Source organism: Pteropus medius, unplaced genomic scaffold, assembly GCF_902729225.1.
Source record: "Pteropus medius unplaced genomic scaffold, Ma_sr-lr_union100, whole genome shotgun sequence".
NCBI classification, from domain to species: Eukaryota; Metazoa; Chordata; class Mammalia; order Chiroptera; family Pteropodidae; genus Pteropus; species Pteropus medius.
Genome location: NW_024346819.1, coordinates 67,480 through 82,961, shown reverse-complemented (window position 1 = coordinate 82,961; position 15,482 = coordinate 67,480). Strand labels below are relative to the sequence as shown.

The window sequence follows — 15,482 nt, the reverse complement described above, 5'->3', positions numbered from 1 at the left end:
CCTGTGCCCACCCTGTGGCGTCTGCGGATGATGGAAGCTCGGGAGTCTTCTGTGAGCCGCTCCAGGCAGGGTCGTGCTTCCCAAGAGCCGGAATGTCTTTTCTGCCTCGGGGATAGGCGATCGCAGGTCACCCGTTCCATACCTAACTTGAGAACCTGTGGGCCCAGCTCTTCATCCGACCCCTGGGACAAAGCCACCAACGGGAATAGCCACCGCCCTCCAGGCCCCATCAGAGAGGCTGGTGTGGGGGAGGGTGGTGCCCGGGCCACAGCATGGCCGGCCTTTCTTAGGATGCCCACAGGTGACACCTGGGCATGAACTTCCCGTCACTGCCGCTGGGTCTCACGCGGGTGCAGGCAGGCCACCTCTTCAGTCACGGGCTTCAGGAAGCTTGTTCTAGATGAGAGCCATGAGTTCCACCCGAAGAAATGCTCTCGGCACCCACTCTGGCCTCGGGACCCCCGAGCTCAGTAGCAGGCCTCTCGCTGAGGGCAGCGTGTGGCCCGGGGAGGAGGCGCTGGGCACAGCCCGACCTCCACTCCCCGCCGCCGCGGGGACCTGACCGTCTGCGCTCTCGTCCCAGGGGTGCAGGAGAAGTTGGGCGTGATGAACAAGGGCGTGGTGTATGCTCTGTGGGGCTACGAGGCCCAGAATAGCGACGAGCTGACCTTCCACGAAGGAGACGCCATCACCATCCTGAGGCGCAAGGACGAGAGCGAGACCGAGTGGTGGTGGGCTCGCCTCGGGGACCGGGAGGGCTACGTGCCCAAGAACCTGCTAGGGGTAAGTCCTCTGAGCGCGCCCCAAGACCCACTCAGCCGCGCCAGCTTGGCTCCTGAGGCCCAGTACCAACCCGCTGTCAGGGAACACTGGGCCCAGTGTGAGGACAGACCCTGCTGAGGACCCTGGGCAGGAGCCTGCCTTTGTCCACGCCCCAGCGTCCCCCGTGCATGGGCACCTGTGCAGGGCACAGGCCTGGCCTCACACGGGAACAGCAGGGCGTCCGCTCAGCGTTTCCTCATGGGGAACTTCAGCGAGCACTCAGTCTCACCCCGAGCAGACCACTGCGGCCTAGAAATTTCTCTGATGGGGGGAGGTTCTCAGCCTGTAGGTTGCTACGCGTTGTATTTGTAACTGCATCAGTCCCGGGGCAGAGCAGCGGCCTCCGCCCTCCTCCGCGTGCCTCACTGGGGCTGGCAGGTGTGCTACTGTCGCTCCCAAGCATGCAGGGAACAGAGGGGCCTGCCCTGCGGGCTTTCAGACGGGGACAAGTACCCTAGGTGGTCCCAGGAGCTGGGGAGGGGTCGGGGACCTGGAGTAGGGGTGCAGGTGATAGGGAGCACGGGGGAGGGTCTCAGGCTGACCGCCGAGCTGGCCACGGGGCTGTCTGGGGTGGGCAGGGCAGGGGAGCCTGGCACCTGGCACCCGGCCCCCATTCTCGTTCAGAGTGTCATGCCCTAACTCGCATCTGTTGCACCCCAGCTGTACCCTCGGATCAAACCCCGGCAGCGGACGCTCGCCTGAGTCCCCCCTCGGAGCGCTGCGCGGGCTGGGCCAGGGAGCCTCAGGAGAAGTTGGGCCGAGCTAACCCTGCGTCCGCCCGGAGCGACTGCCGCTGTCGAGGCGCTCCTGTCGCAGACGGCGTCCACCGTGACACCTGCGGCTCCTAGGCAAGGTCCTCTCTCGACTTTTGCCTCCAAGGAGACTGAATTTTGCCAGTTACTGTAAATCCAAATAAACACCCAGCTTTCTAAGTGACCACCTGTGCTGCCAGTGGAGACGGACACTTTCCGACTTGGTCCCAAGGCCGCCCTCATTCCCAGTGTCGCCCTCCTCCTGACACAGCAGTGGAAACTGGCAGCTGCTGTGATGTGCTCCCCCATAGAGCCCCGCCCCTTACTGGGCGTCAGGGACCCGCCGCCCTTTGCCCTTCGGCACACGTGTATTTCCCTTTTGTTACCAAAGGAACCTGTAGGGACACGCCTGTCCACTGGCAGTCCTGAGGCGGGGGCCCCACTTCCTGGTCTGGGTGTTGGTCTGGGTGCTGGGCTGGGCTTCCTCGCCCCAGGCACAGGGTCCTTGAGACCGGGTGGCTCCCAGGCGGGAGCCTGTGCTCACAGCTGCTGCCTTCTCTGCAGCCTCCCGCTGCCCAGGTGTGGTTCTTGTCCGCTCACAGCACGGACATTCTGCTGAGTGCGGGGACTGGGGGGGGTCGCTGTGGGCCGGCAGGGCGGGGCCAGCCACCACGTGCTAATCCTTGCCCCCAGCTTCCAGCAAGTGAGGCCCTTCGCTGACGTTCACTTGTATGGACAGGCTTTTCTATACCAAAAGTATTTTTTGACGAGACCATTCGAAACTCCCAGAATGATGTTGGAAATGTTTTTTCTCTCATTAAAATCCAGGCCCTTCGGCTTTATTTTCCATGTACGAGTCTGGTGTACAGTTTGTGTACAAATGTGTAAAGACCCTTGCTGTGGCTGGTCACCTTTGGGCGCAATGTACACAGTGGTGACGAAAACGAACGCTGGTGCAGCCGCCAGACGTGACCGCTGTGTCCCCGCTGCTGCCGTGTGAACGTGCACAATAAACCGCTGTCTGTCACTGCGGCTGCGTGTGGTGTGTTCCGGGGGCAGCACGGCGCTGCGGCGGGAGCGCGCACGGGTAGGGACACAGCGAGGCGAGCCCCGATCCGTATTTCCAAAATAGGTTTTAATCAAGCTTTATATACAAACTGTTGTACCATTATTTTAGTAAAGTGAAAAGTACAAAACGAAGCTGGCTCCTCCCCATGAAGTATCAAAGGTTTGTTCGCAGACCCTGACCAGTGCCATGGCGCACGACAGCCTATGGCCAGGGCCACGCGGCTCCGGCCCGAGCGCCCGCGGCCCAGGCCATCCCCGTGGAAGGACCAAGGAAACCAGCATCGAGGGGCAGAACCTTCCGGTAAACCTGGCACTCATAAAAATGTAAGGTAACACCAAAAATAGATCAGCAGTAGTGTAGCTCAGTCTTTCCCACCCCAGTTAAGTGTCAAAAGAAAATACAGATTCCAAAGCAGGAAGCTATTTAGAGAGTTAATAAACGTGTGAATATTGCACTAGGTAAGCGACACGTCTGTTTCTCCCAATACTTGCACTTCCCGGCACACGGCCTGGTCACCTGGGGGTGCAGAGCAGGCTCCGCTGTTCAAGCTGACGGGCCAGCCCGCGTGCACTCACTGGTCCCGAGACTCATAGAGGAGCTTGGCAGCCTGCAAGGTGACCAGAAATACAGAGAAACGCGATTGGTCCTGTCCTGGCAGGAGCTGGTATGGGCGGGCCCAGCTTCCCGCTGTACCTTGTGCATGGCTGCCAGCCATGCTGTCGACTGCCTCTTGCTGGCATTTGCATCCTCCCAGGCTGTCAGCTTCAGCTGGGTCATGCCCTCTGCCCCTGGTGTTGTGTACTGCAGGGACATGCCTGTGGCCCGTGCGTTGCTTCCTGGAGTGAGACCAGGTAAGAAGGCTCAGAGGGGACCCCAAGCACCCAAAAGCCCATCAGCCCTGATGTAGTGGTGGCCAGGGTGCCTCCCAAACCCTGTGCTGGTCTAGGAGGCAGCTCGGGCAGGGGCCTGTGCTCAGGAGGCACCCAATGACACGGGCCCCTCAGGCCTTCTATTGGACGAGCCCAAGTTCGCAGCACAGGAAAGGGACTGTGCCACTGAGAGCCAAGGGAAGTGCGGCTGCACCTGCTGGTCCCGTGGGAGTGCCAGCGGTCAGGAAGCCAGACAAGGCCGCTCCGTCTGAGCCCATCGCACCTGTCTGCACCAGGGCGGGGGCCGGGCGGTCACAGCCACCCCACCAAGAACCAGGGTCAAAGCTGAGGGGGCTGAGCATGCAAGCAAGGCCTAACACCAGAGAAGTGCCACCACCCTGGTCACCAATTCGGGGGGCTGGCCTGACTGACGCCACCTACTTTAGGGCAAGACCAGCTCCATGGATGATTTGGTTCCAACGCCTACTCTGAGAACCAGCCACTCGTGGACAGTGGCTCTTCGCAGTCACGCTGCAGTCAGGGAAGTGACATGGAGACCAAGCCCCACACAGTGAACTTCACCTGTAACTTCTTCCTTTGTGACTGACGGCCCGACTCCCACAGGCCAGCAAGGCGAGGACACAAAGGACAGCAGGCAGGGAACGTGCTCTGGCTGGGAGAGGCCTGCCGACCTCGAAGGCAATCGCAACTGTAAAGAGCTGTCCTCCAGGGCCCAGAGGCCTCCTAAACTGTCGCAAGCCACACTCCGGCCCTGCCTGTCACCTGGCTTGTCCTACCGGGCTCCACCCACCACCTGCTCCTAGAAGCAGAGGTTCACTGGCACACAGCCATGGGCATGCGTCCCTGTCCACTCCAGCTGCTTCGTCCTTTGCAAGTCTGTCTGGCCCGCAGAGCCGAACACAGTGACTGTCTGGCGGGCAGGCCCCTCGGGACTGACTGTTCCCATGCCCCGACCCCCAGGACAGCGCTGCTGGGGAGCTGAAGGTTCTAGAAAACCTGGCAGAGCAGGGCTCACTGGACTCCCAAAACTGCCACAAGGGGGCAGCGGCGCCAGAAGCCGCAGGGGCCTGCCCAGGAGAAAGACCAGAGGATTCTTTAGGCCAACTGGGGTGGCGACCCCTGCCCTGGCTTCGGGCCACCGAGGGTGACCACTAGCTTCTCCAGATCCTACCCTTTGCACCAGGGCACCTTTACTAGCCTGCCACAGGCAACCAGCTTGGTGCCACCAAGGGGGACAGAGGTGGTGAAACACCGCTTGGCCCTCGCCTCATCATGCAGAGGATCAGACAGACGCGGGGTGTCGGAGAGGCCCAGGGTGCCGCACAGGCTCCCGGACGAGTGCAGTGAGCCCACTGAGAAGGGCTGCTGCCCCTAGCTCGGCCTGCTCAGAGCCAGCAGGCAGCCACGAGAAGTTGAGATGTGGGGGAACGCTACCCCATGGGGTGCAGAAACTGAACAAATTAAATGTTTCTCCTGCTGGGGAGTTTTCATTTACGCTTTCAATGCCCACGTCACGGACCCAACCCCCTCTTTCAAGTCGACCAAAATAAGCAAGTGTGCGTCTCACAGAGGCCCCTGGCACAGGTCCCCCCGACACAAGCAGGGTCGGCACGGCATGCGGAGAGAGCCGGGGGCACGGCTGACCTTCGGAGGCGGGCTGGCTCCCCAGGAGGCTGGCGTAAGTGTGAATGTCTTTGTCCAGACAGGAAGGCAGGCAGGAGAGAAGAACAGTCAAGAGCGAGCAGAGGACAGCAGGACGGTTCAGTCCCACGGGTTCCTGGTACCCCGCACGGCACGGGCCATGCACCCCTTTCTGCAGAGGGGTGGCCACCGCGGGGGTTTAGAGGACAGATCCGGGCCGCGTAAAGGAGCTGCATTTCCGGAGGCCTGACGAGCAGGGAGGGCCCAACGAGCCACACTCTGGCCTCTTTCGGGACACCAGGCAGAGCCAGCTGCACTTGGAGCTTTTCCCTGGGGGCGGCCAACAGTGACCGGACCCTACGTGGGAGCGTGTGTGGGACACGTTCCTTCATCACTGTACATACTAAGCCCCCACAAACCCAGTGGGTTCCTGGAGCCACTTAGTAAACGCCAGCCCACAGCATAGGACACGCAGACATCTTGGAGACCCTGCCAACAAGTCATATCCCCATCCTCAATGCCACTGTGTCACCCCAGATTTCACTGAGGCTGGCGCCAGGCCACCTGGTGGTGGCGGGCAGGCGGCGTTTACCTCCAGGAGGGAAGCCTTCCGTGAGAATCTGCACGGTCGCAATGTGCGAGATTTCGATCTCGTGGCGGCTGTCCCCATCCAGGAGCAAGTACCTGTCAGACAGAGTGTCCAAACGTGTTACCTGAGGGCTCGAGGGGACACAGTTGCCAGCGCCATGCAGTGCCCTGCCACTCACCTCTGGTTGCTGGAAAGACGGCAGACCATGGCTTCTGATCTCTCTGAGTTCCCAAAAGTCACAAGGAAGGTGGCTCCTGAGGGCGTAAAACCAAGTGTGAGAACACACCCAGCTCCTCGCACACCTCGCCCCTCCCCGGCCAGACGCAGGGACGGACGCGTGTAGGGGATGAGGCACGCCTGCGCTCTGGGACCCCACCGCTGCGGCACAAAGGCTGCAGTGGCCTCCGGGATCGAGGGACACAAAAGGCGCCGCTCAGGGGGGTCTGCTCATCCCGAAGGCCCAGGCGCAGGGGGCTCCACCTGGAGGCCCAGGGCGGACGGCACGGGCCCTGCGCCTCGCCCTGCAGCGCGGCCGCCGGACCAGAGCCGGAGAGGAGGTGCAGTGCCCGCGTCCCACCGGGGGACTGGCCCAAGGCCCCAGGACCCCGCACAGGCCAGTGGAAGAGGTGGCCGGAGCAGGGACCACAGAGGGCTGCCCCTGGGTCACCCACGGCTCACGACGGCCAGTTGGAAAGTTCCGCCTACTGCTGGCCCATCCTCGGGGGACTGGTCACAGCACCATGGAAGCATCACGCTCCGCCCAGCCCAGGGCCCCCCCATCGCCAGGCAGCCCCCTGACTGGCCTCGAGCCCACCAGAGTCAGGCCAACACTGTAGGTGGCATTCCGTCCGTGGGGAGGACAGCTGGACCACAGCTGCTTCTCCAGGGACCCAAGAGAACGGGGCCAAGGCGCGACCTCACGGGAAAGTGGCCGCAGCTCTTCCGGCCCCCGCCCGAGGGCCTGCGAGGACCCGCAGTCCCAGGCAGGACGCGCGGCCGCTCACCGTCGAGGAGCACTTTGAGCTGCTTGTCGTAGAACTCGGCCTCCCTGTGGGACACCAGGGCGCAGGCGGCGCACTGCCGCACGGGGTCCACGAAGCACATGCGCCGCAGCGGCACCTTCTGGCGGCAGCACTTGTCGCAGAAGCACTTCCCGCACCGGCGGCAGTGGTGCTGGGGACGGCAGGGCAGTGTGAGCGAGGGTCAGGGCCACGCGCCGCCCGGCACGGCCCCGCCTGCATTCGTCACGGGCCGGGGAGCCGCGAGGTCCTGGGCACAGCAGGTGCCGTCGCAGCCTTGTGTCCCCTCGGCCCAGACGCCCACCCCTGTGCCGCGAGCCAAGCTCGTGTTGAGGGCAGGACACCCCCCTAGGGTCACACGGGCGTGCGGGCTGACCTGGGCCAAGTCCCTGTCTCCCGGTGCTCCTAGCGGGACAGGCAGCCCCCGGGGACAGACTAGGCGGCTGGCCACCCCTCCATGGAGCCGGCCCTCTGGGGAGGGCGCCGGGACGTCTGTCTGGGCCCCTCCCACCTGATGGCCTCGGCTTACCTTTCTGGTGAGAAAGTCAAACTTGGCGTCACACTGCATACATCGTGGGCACTGGGAGAGAAGGTGACAAATATCAGAACCCAGCCGTCTCCAGCGGAGTGGCCAAGGCCGGGCTGAGGCGTGGGAACCGGCCTCCCCTCTGTGGATCGGCTCCCACGCGGTCCCGGGTGCGGGGCGCTGGCAGGGTGACGGCGGGTGCCCAGCAGTGCAGGTCTTTCCAGGGTAGGGAGTGGGCGGGGGATAGAGCCCACGTCACCATGCTCAGGTCACTTTAGGAACTCCCTGGTCCTGCGCTTGGAGCCAAGGGTCGGAGCCATGAGGGACGGGGGCATTCCACAGCAGGAGCAGACGCAGATGCCTGCCCGTGAATGGGGGTGTGACGAGTCCCAGCCAGGGAAGCCATGTGTCTGTCCCGGTGGGTCGCACGGTCTCAGCGTGGCCGGGGGGGCACGTGAAAGCAGCTGCAGAGGGCCGGCTGCTAGGGTGCGGCTGGCACCGGGAACCCTGCACCCACTGAGCCTGGGAGCGCAGACACACGTGGGTGGCCTGAAGGCGGGCGGCAGCCCTGCTCCAGGTGCCAAGGAACAGCGACTTCAAATGGCCACATCACCCCAGACCAACCGCCAAGGAGCTCGGACCTCTGACCGAACGCGAGAGCCAGTGCGCACCTGCCGGCAAGCGGACACGCTCAGCTGCCCCGGCACAAAGGCAGCTGCAGCTGACGCCGTGACGATGGCACGTCCTGCTAGGCAAGGACCAGGGGTTGACCCCCAGGGTCAGCACTGTGGGTCTGTCAGCCGGCCCTGGCCAGCAGGCCTGTCCCTGTGTCCTTTCCAGCGTGCAGGGCAGGAACTGGGCCCTACTCCACGCCATCCTGCGGGCCCAGCCTCCTCGGCCTGTGCACGGTGCGCGGGCAAAGGAGCACCCTGAGGGACTCCACACCCAGTCCCCAGGGCCCACGTGCCCGGTCCGAACCAGTCCACTGGTGCCAGGACCAGGCAGATGCTCCTGGAAGGAGGCTGGGAGCCACAGTGTACCCTTGACCACAGAAGGACAGGTGTCCAGGCTGGGCCTTCTCAGACATCAGCCTGCAGTGGGAGGGGCCTATGCACAGGGCCACCCACTCCTGCGACCCCAGATACCCATCAGCCACAGAATCCAGTGGGGACAGCTCCCCGAGGCTCTCCCATGGCCTGGATGCTGCTCCGAGTCCTTACAGGCGGCAGTGACAAAGGCTGTCTCGCAGTCACTCTAAGGCTCACATGTCTGGGCAAGTTCAAACACCAATTTCTAAACGTAAGACCACATCCAGAATTTGAAATTTGCTCCCTTAAAAATAAGAGTGATCTAGAAGTTTTTTATTCCTCTAAATAACTAACGAAGTTATTCAGAAAATTGACAGACTTTTAAACAAGGTAATTTTCTGTTGATCATGGAAAAGAAAAATTTTAAATTAGCAGATAAATTTCACGTGAAAAGAGAATAAATGAAATAAGAGTCTAGAAAAACAATTAAAAGATCAACGAAACCAAGAGTTGGTTATTTGAAAGAAAGAAAATTGATAAAGCTTTAACCAGACTCATCAGGGGAAGAGAGAGGACCCAAATAAAATCAGAAATGAGAGGTGACAGTGGACTCCACAGAAATACAAACGATTGTCAGGTTCCATGCCAACAAACTGGACAATCCGGAAGAGGCGGATGCGCTCCTAGAAACACACACTCCCTCAAGACTGAGTCAAGACAAAACAGAATCCGAACCGACTGATCGCCAACGAAATCGAATCGGTCATCAAAAAACTTCCAACAAACCAGAGGCCTGGGCCACATGGCTTCACAGGCGAATTTTGCCAAACATTCAAAGAAGAATTAACACCTCTTCTTCTCAAACTATTCCAAAAACTTTGAGAGGGAAAGCTCCCTAACTTACGGAACAAGGCCACCATTACCGTGATTCCCAAACCAGACCTGAATAGACATTTTTCCAAAGAGGAAATACAGACAGCCAACAGAGACATGAAAAGATGCTCAAGGTCACTAATCCTCAGAGGAATGCAAATTAAAACCACAGTATCACCTCACGCCTGTCAGAATGGCTGGCATCAATAAATCAACAAACAAGGGCTGCCCGAGGACGTGGAGAAGAGGGAGCCCCGGGCCCTGCCAGTGGGACGGCACGCGGGTGCGGCCACCCTGGAAAACAGTCTGGCGGTTCCTCAGAAAATTAAAACTATAACTGCCTTTCGACCCAGCAATTGCACCTCCGGGTGTTTATCCAAAGAAAAGCAAAACACTAATTCGTAAAGATTTATGCTGCCCTGTGTTCACTGCAGCGCTGTTTACAGCAGCCCGGACGCGGAAGCGACCTGAGTGCCCATCGACAGACAAACAGATCAAGATGTGGCACATGTGTACCATCGAATATTACTCAGCCATAAAAAATGAGACCTTACCATTTGCAATGACATGGACGGACCTGGAGGGTATTATGGTAAGTGACATAAGTCAGAGAAAGACAAATACCGTAGGATCTCACTTACATGTGGAATCTAAGGAATAAAATAAACGAACGAACAAATGTGAACAGACTCGGATTCAGAGAGCTGACGGCTGCCCGATGGGAGGGTGTTGGGGGGCTGGGTGAGAAGGGGGAGGGGGTGAGGAAGTACAACCTGGCAGTTCCACGACAGTCACAGGGTAGAAAGAGCAGCACAGGGAATGTAATGACCGCGCGTGGTGGCGGGCGGTGACTTCACGGTCTGCGTCCACGTCTAACCACTGTGCCACCACCAAAACAAATGCAGACGAGGAAAGCAATGGCTGCAGATCTGCGGGCAGCATGCCCAGACTCCCGGGACACTCGGCTCTGGGGCCCTGGGCAGCTGCCATCCAGAGACCAGGCGCACCCCGCCCCAACACCATACGCAGCAAAAGCTGAGATGCCAGCTTCTCACTGTCACGGCCAGGGCGGGCCAGGCTGACAGTCACACAGGTACAGTCACCAGGGAGGACCAAGACCTGCAGGACTGACCCACCAAGGCGTTGAGGACCTTCAGGGGGACCCAGGCGGGGGTGCAGGTAGAGCCACATGCTCTGCCGCCAGACCCCAGCCAGGCAGGGGACCCACAGCGGCCTCCGGGACCTCATTCCCGGGGAGGCAGTGTCAACGGGAGCCTGGACCTGTGTTCATCGCTCACCGCGCCAAGTTCGCCTGGTGGGGACTGGAGGGAAGAAGCCTCCCAGGGTCCCTAAGGGACACGGGCCGCTCCACCTCCCAGCATGCTCCCCTGGCTGCCCCAATGAGCTAGCAAGGACCCCTGCAGACTTGGGGAGCTGGGAGGAGGCCCGGGCTGGTCCTGTAGCTGGAGCCACGCGCAGGACAAGGGAACCAGGAGGGGCCGCAGCCGGGCTGGCAAAAGGGCCCCAGAGTGATGCCCCGCTCCTTGGCTGACGGAGCTGATGGGAGGCCTGAGGTCTTCAACCCTCCACACCCCCAAATGTGCCCAGGGCAACTCTTCAGAACGAACCACCATCCCCAAGGGACAGTGGACAGCATCTCCCTCTCAGGTAAAACAGTCCGAAAACACAAAGTTTGCAGGGCTTAAAGGAATGTTAAAAAGAAGCTACTGTAAAAAAAAAAAAAAAAAAAAGCAGCTTTAGAACATGCGCCTCCGATCCCTTTGAGGCTGGGGTATGACCAAGGGTGGCCGCACCCTCCCACCTGACTGGCCCCAGGCTCTCACACTAGACCACTCCTTAGGTTCCTCAAAAATAAATCATAAAACTAAAAATTTTAAATACATGTACTGATGTATCTTTATTGAAAAATGACTCTTTTTAAAGAGTGAAAGTATAACTCCTACAAATATAAATGAACCCGGGTCAAAGTGGTAATTCATTAGTGCGGGGTCACTGGGGGGTAGGAAACTCAGATCCCAGGGGATCCAGGAGCAGACACGAGGGCTGTAGGGAGGGGACAAGCCGGTCACAGATGCCAGGTCACAGATGCCAGCCAGCTGCTCCCAAGGTGGGGGGGGGCCGCTGCCCCTCACAGACAAGATGCGCCTGCCAATGTCGGGACCCTCCGCGTGCTGGGCCGTCACGGGCAACTGGCCGGGGGTGCAGGCCACCCAGGAACCCATGGTCTGGGCCCTGTGGTGGGCTTCTCCCGACAGTGGCAGAGGGACCACAGGGCCACCCGCCCCAGCCCCCGGCCCCTCGTGCCCGCACTCACCTGCGATCCCAAACCCCTCAGAGAGCCCCATCCCACACGACCTGGACGAGACTCAGGTGCCCGTTCACCTGGGACGAGGCCGACACAGACCCCAGGTTCCCTTCTTCACCTCCGCCTCTGACTCGCTGACCTGTCTGTCCCCACCCATCAACCAGAACAAGGCGCCCGCGAACCTGACTCACGGGCTTCTCTCCTCCAGGCCCCTCGGCTGTGACCTGGGGAGATGCATCCCCTGATCTGCTGTCAGGTCAGACCACCAGCACCCCACTTCCACTCATACCCCCACTTCCACCTGCATCTCCACCTGCACCCCACATCGGGTGGTCACAGCAGTGTGCCCCACCCCCAAGGACCCAGTGGAATGAAATTCCCCCAGTCCGGTTTGCTCTGGATCTCCCCAGCTCTGCACCGAAAGTGTCCGGTGTCGACGTGACGGCACCACGCTGTCGTCAGCACTGTTTACACCCAGGGTCGAGGATGGGAAGATAGCGGGCGGGGTGCAAAACTGCATGGGTTTCACGGGTAAAAACAGTATCCCGGCTGCCTGTGACTAAGCCCGGAGGGCGCATGCCCAGATGGCCCGCCCCAGCCCACTTTGATGGCAGCCTCTCAAGCCCCTCGAGATCATTCCAGGCTCCCTCCTTGCCCACCTCCCTGCCCCACGAACCCCTGGGGGCAGAGATCACATAACCCTCTGGGTTCACACCTGAGAAGCGATCCTCAGTCTTTTCTGGGGCAGGAGCCCCTCCGAGAAGCTGAGCGCTACAGATGCGCGCACATCCCCAAATATTTCAACACCTTAAGGGGCATCCCCTTGGGCCCAACCTAGTAACCTGGCACAGGGTCAGACGCGTCCCACATACTCGCAGACACACAGACGTGGACTGGGTGGTCTGGCACACGAGCGAACATGTACGGATGACAATGACTAATCTGTGCACGGTCAAGAAGTGCGGGGAGGATGGGCAGAAAAGCTGAGGACGATATGTCACTCTGCTGCCGTCCCCCCACCCACTCCAAACCACCACGGAGAAGCCCGTCCTCACACCTGGGTCTCCCCATGCTCGAGTCACCCCTGCACACAATGACCTGGGGCCCCAGAAACACCGAACGGGCAGAGCGCAGCCAAGTGCGTCGGGCTGGGCACCCCAAGCGCCAGGGCAGCAACGCCACACGCGCGCCGCTTGCCCGCTGGCCGCCCCCAGGCGGCGCAGCCGAGGCGGGGCTCCATCCCGGCGGCCAGCCCAGGCCGCCCACGCCGCTGTCTCTTCCCGCGACTCTCCGGTTATTCTGGGCTCTAGGGCCCCGCCGCAGTGAATTTAAAAACATTTCCTCACACTCAGGGAAGTCTGGCCGCCCTGGGAGGTCCCCTCCCCTCCTCCAGGCTCGCTCGGCTTCCAGGGCCTTCCTTGGCGACTCAGGTCACGGTTAGTGCGGGCAGGGCGGGGCGCTTCCGGAGGGGCATGCAACTTCCAAGGGAGGGGGTGTCGCCACCCAGCCTCGCAGGAGTTTCGCAAGAGCTCGCGTGACAGCGCGGCGGGCTCCAGACGCGCCTGCCCGCCGGGACGCCGCGGCGCGAGCAGAGGCGACGTGTGCAGGGCTCCCCGGAAACACCGCGGGCGCCGGGCCAGGGCTGTCGGGTCGTAGCCGAGAAGCCGTCCGACCCGCGCCGCGCCCACCCGCGGGCAAACGCGCTTCCCGGGAAAACCAGGCCCCCTAGAGCGCGCGGCGCGCGCGGCGCACGGCAGCGAACGTTTGGGGGGCGCGGGGTGCAACTGGAGACAAAACGTCTGAAGAGGCTCTTCGCGGGGCAATAGTAGAAAAACCCTGTGACACACCGGCCTGGCCTCTGGAACACCTCCTCCTCCCCCCCGCACCCGGCGGCTGGATCAACTGGAGATACCTATAGACAGGCAGCCTGCACCCCGCTGAGATCGTGGGGCCCCTCCCCCATGATGAAAGCGGCCATTCCCCAGCCTTCCCTGTCACTGTGCTCCTCTGACCTCTCCTTGACCCCTGATATCTGCGCGGCTCACTGCCACAGCTAAGTGGACTCTGTGACACGTACTCGTTTGTGAGAACGAGTCCTGATGTTGCCTGTTTCCCCTTTAACTGTCTTTGAACAGCACTCGCCAGGGGGGCGGTGTGCGGGGAGAGGGGACATTCTGTGAGCGCAGAGAGGCCGAGGGCAGCAATGCAGAGATAAGCGCAAACAGGGCGACAAGAAACCGAAAGGAGGCGGTGGCCTGGCCCCGCTCAGTGACCACCCACTCCGCGAAGCCTCCCTAGTGGCCTGGGCGACTCCCAACGTGGCTGTGCGCTGGCCTCTCTCAACTCCGCGACTGCCATCTACCGCCAGACGCCCGGGGACGAGCAACAGAAAGGGAGCAAAGGACAGCGGCTCGCGGGCATGTGTCGTCCCGCGCTGCCCTGCCCCCACCGGGCGAGGCACGTCCCCGCCCACTGCTTTAAAAACACCTGATTTCACTCGTCTGCCGAACACCTGTGCCTGTAACAGGGATTCTCAGGGGACAGGAGAAGCAGTTTGTCCTAATGCCAGACGGAGCTGTAATTTAAAGGTGCTTAAAACAACAACAACAACAAAAACCCAGCACTTTGATGGCTTCACTCATGTGCGGGATGTAAAACAAGGAGCAAACAAACTCAGATACAGACAACGGGACGGTGGTCAGCAGAGGGAAAGGGGGGTGGGGGAACGAAGGGGGTCAAGGGGTCAAATACGTGGTGAAGGAAAGAGCCTAGACTTCCGGCGGCGAGCACACAGACTTCGTACTGTGCAGCTGCACACCTGAAACTTGTACTAACCAATGTGACCCCGACACATTTAATTTCAATAAGGCACGCACGCTGACGTCTTTCAGACATCACCGATTTACAGGAACGCGAAAAGTTCTTCCGCCTGGCTTCGCGTCGCTGCGAATCACTGGCTGATGGGATGGAGTCCAAACTCCCCGGCAGGGCACTAAAGGGCCTCCAGAAGGTGCCGCGGCCACCCGCCCACGGGGCAGCAACTGGCCTCCGACCCCTCACTCCCGCGGCCTCGCCTGCTCCCGCCGCTCCGAGCAGGTGCGGCTCCCCGAGCAGGACGCGCTCCCGCTCTCCACCTGGAGACTCCGACTCCGTGCAAACGCCACCGGCCACCGCAGTCCATACCCGGGGGCCCTCCGCAGAGAAGGCTGTACTATAAATAAATACGGGGTTCTGCTCCCCCTGGGCAGGGGCTGCAACTGGGTCTCAGCGGTCCCGCCCCAGCGGCTCAACCAGTTGATGTCGTGGAATGCAGATGACATCCAGGTGGGCAGAGCCCGGAAACACCAGCGAGGCCCGTGCGAGGGGCACAGAAACTTAGCGGGGGGAGAGCTGGCGGACACCTGGCGCCCCGAGCGAGGAAACCATGCAGAAGGCAGGGTGCCCGAGGTCCCTGCATGAGTGGAGAGCGGGCGGCAGGAGCCTGGGAGCTCCCTAAGGGCGCGGAACAGGGGTGCCCGAGGGCGGCCGGGAGGGGCCCCAGGAGGGCAGCGGAGGAGGCCAGCGGGGAGCAGAGGCTGCTCCAGCTGAGGCGGGGCGTCGGGGAGACAGGGCGTGCCGGGCGCGCGGACGGGGTCCAGGGCCGCGGCCTGGGGGTCCCGGGCGTCTGCGGGTGTCGAGGGTCCCGAGGCGCGGGGCGCGGACGCGCGACTGGCGGGGACCGCAACCTACCTCCTTGTCGGGTACCCACTGCGGCTCCTCCAGGCCGAACGGGCTGCCGAAGGCGCGGTGCTCGGGCACCATGCGCAGGCCGCTGGGGGAGCGCACCAGCTTCTTGGCATCGTGGCGCGCGGCCACCTCGGAGGACATGACGCCGCCTCAGCGCTCGCCCGCCACCCTCACACAGACCCTCGCCCCGCAAAAAGCCCCGCCCCGCCAAAAGCCCCGCC

The 15,482-nt window shown here is 61.6% G+C and overlaps 2 protein-coding genes across 4 annotated transcripts in view; one reads left to right on the top strand and one right to left on the bottom strand.

Moving 5' to 3' along the window:
* Positions 1 to 2,606, top strand: part of PPP1R13B (protein phosphatase 1 regulatory subunit 13B) — a 70,131-nt gene extending 67,525 nt beyond the window's left edge. For both annotated transcript variants that reach the window (XM_039876537.1, XM_039876536.1), the window contains 2 exons: positions 584 to 783; positions 1,483 to 2,606. In XM_039876537.1, the coding sequence (XP_039732471.1) occupies positions 584 to 783; positions 1,483 to 1,524 (242 nt within the window). In that variant the 3' untranslated portion in view covers positions 1,525 to 2,606. The remainder of the gene's footprint in view (positions 1 to 583; positions 784 to 1,482) is intronic.
* Positions 2,607 to 2,688: 82 nt separating this feature from the next.
* ZFYVE21 (zinc finger FYVE-type containing 21) lies at positions 2,689 to 15,466 on the bottom strand. 2 transcript variants are annotated; one of them, XM_039876559.1, is made up of 8 exons: positions 15,265 to 15,466; positions 7,312 to 7,362; positions 6,768 to 6,936; positions 5,942 to 6,017; positions 5,767 to 5,858; positions 5,178 to 5,225; positions 3,337 to 3,479; positions 2,689 to 3,250 (listed from the first exon to the last, which is right to left on the bottom strand). In XM_039876559.1, the coding sequence occupies exons 1-8, from the start codon at positions 15,400 to 15,402 to the stop codon at positions 3,215 to 3,217; spliced, it is 753 nt and encodes a 250-aa protein (XP_039732493.1). In that variant the 5' UTR covers positions 15,403 to 15,466; the 3' UTR covers positions 2,689 to 3,214. The 2 variants fall into 2 exon arrangements, with proteins under 2 accessions (XP_039732493.1, XP_039732494.1); XM_039876560.1 differs by lacking the exon at positions 5,178 to 5,225 and having other exon boundaries at positions 15,265 to 15,463.
* Positions 15,467 to 15,482: the final 16 nt, after the last annotated feature.

Coding starts and splice junctions, on each gene's coding strand:
- ZFYVE21 (XM_039876559.1), bottom strand. CDS start 15,402: ATGTCCTCCGAGGTGGCCGCGCGCCACGATGCCAAGAAGCTGGTGCGC. Junction 5,859..5,941: donor CGTCTTTCCAGCAACCAGAG/GTGAGTGGCAGG, acceptor TCTGTCTGACAG/GTACTTGCTCCTGGATGGGG. Junction 5,226..5,766: donor GGAAGGCTTCCCTCCTGGAG/GTAAACGCCGCC, acceptor GTCTGGACAAAG/ACATTCACACTTACGCCAGC.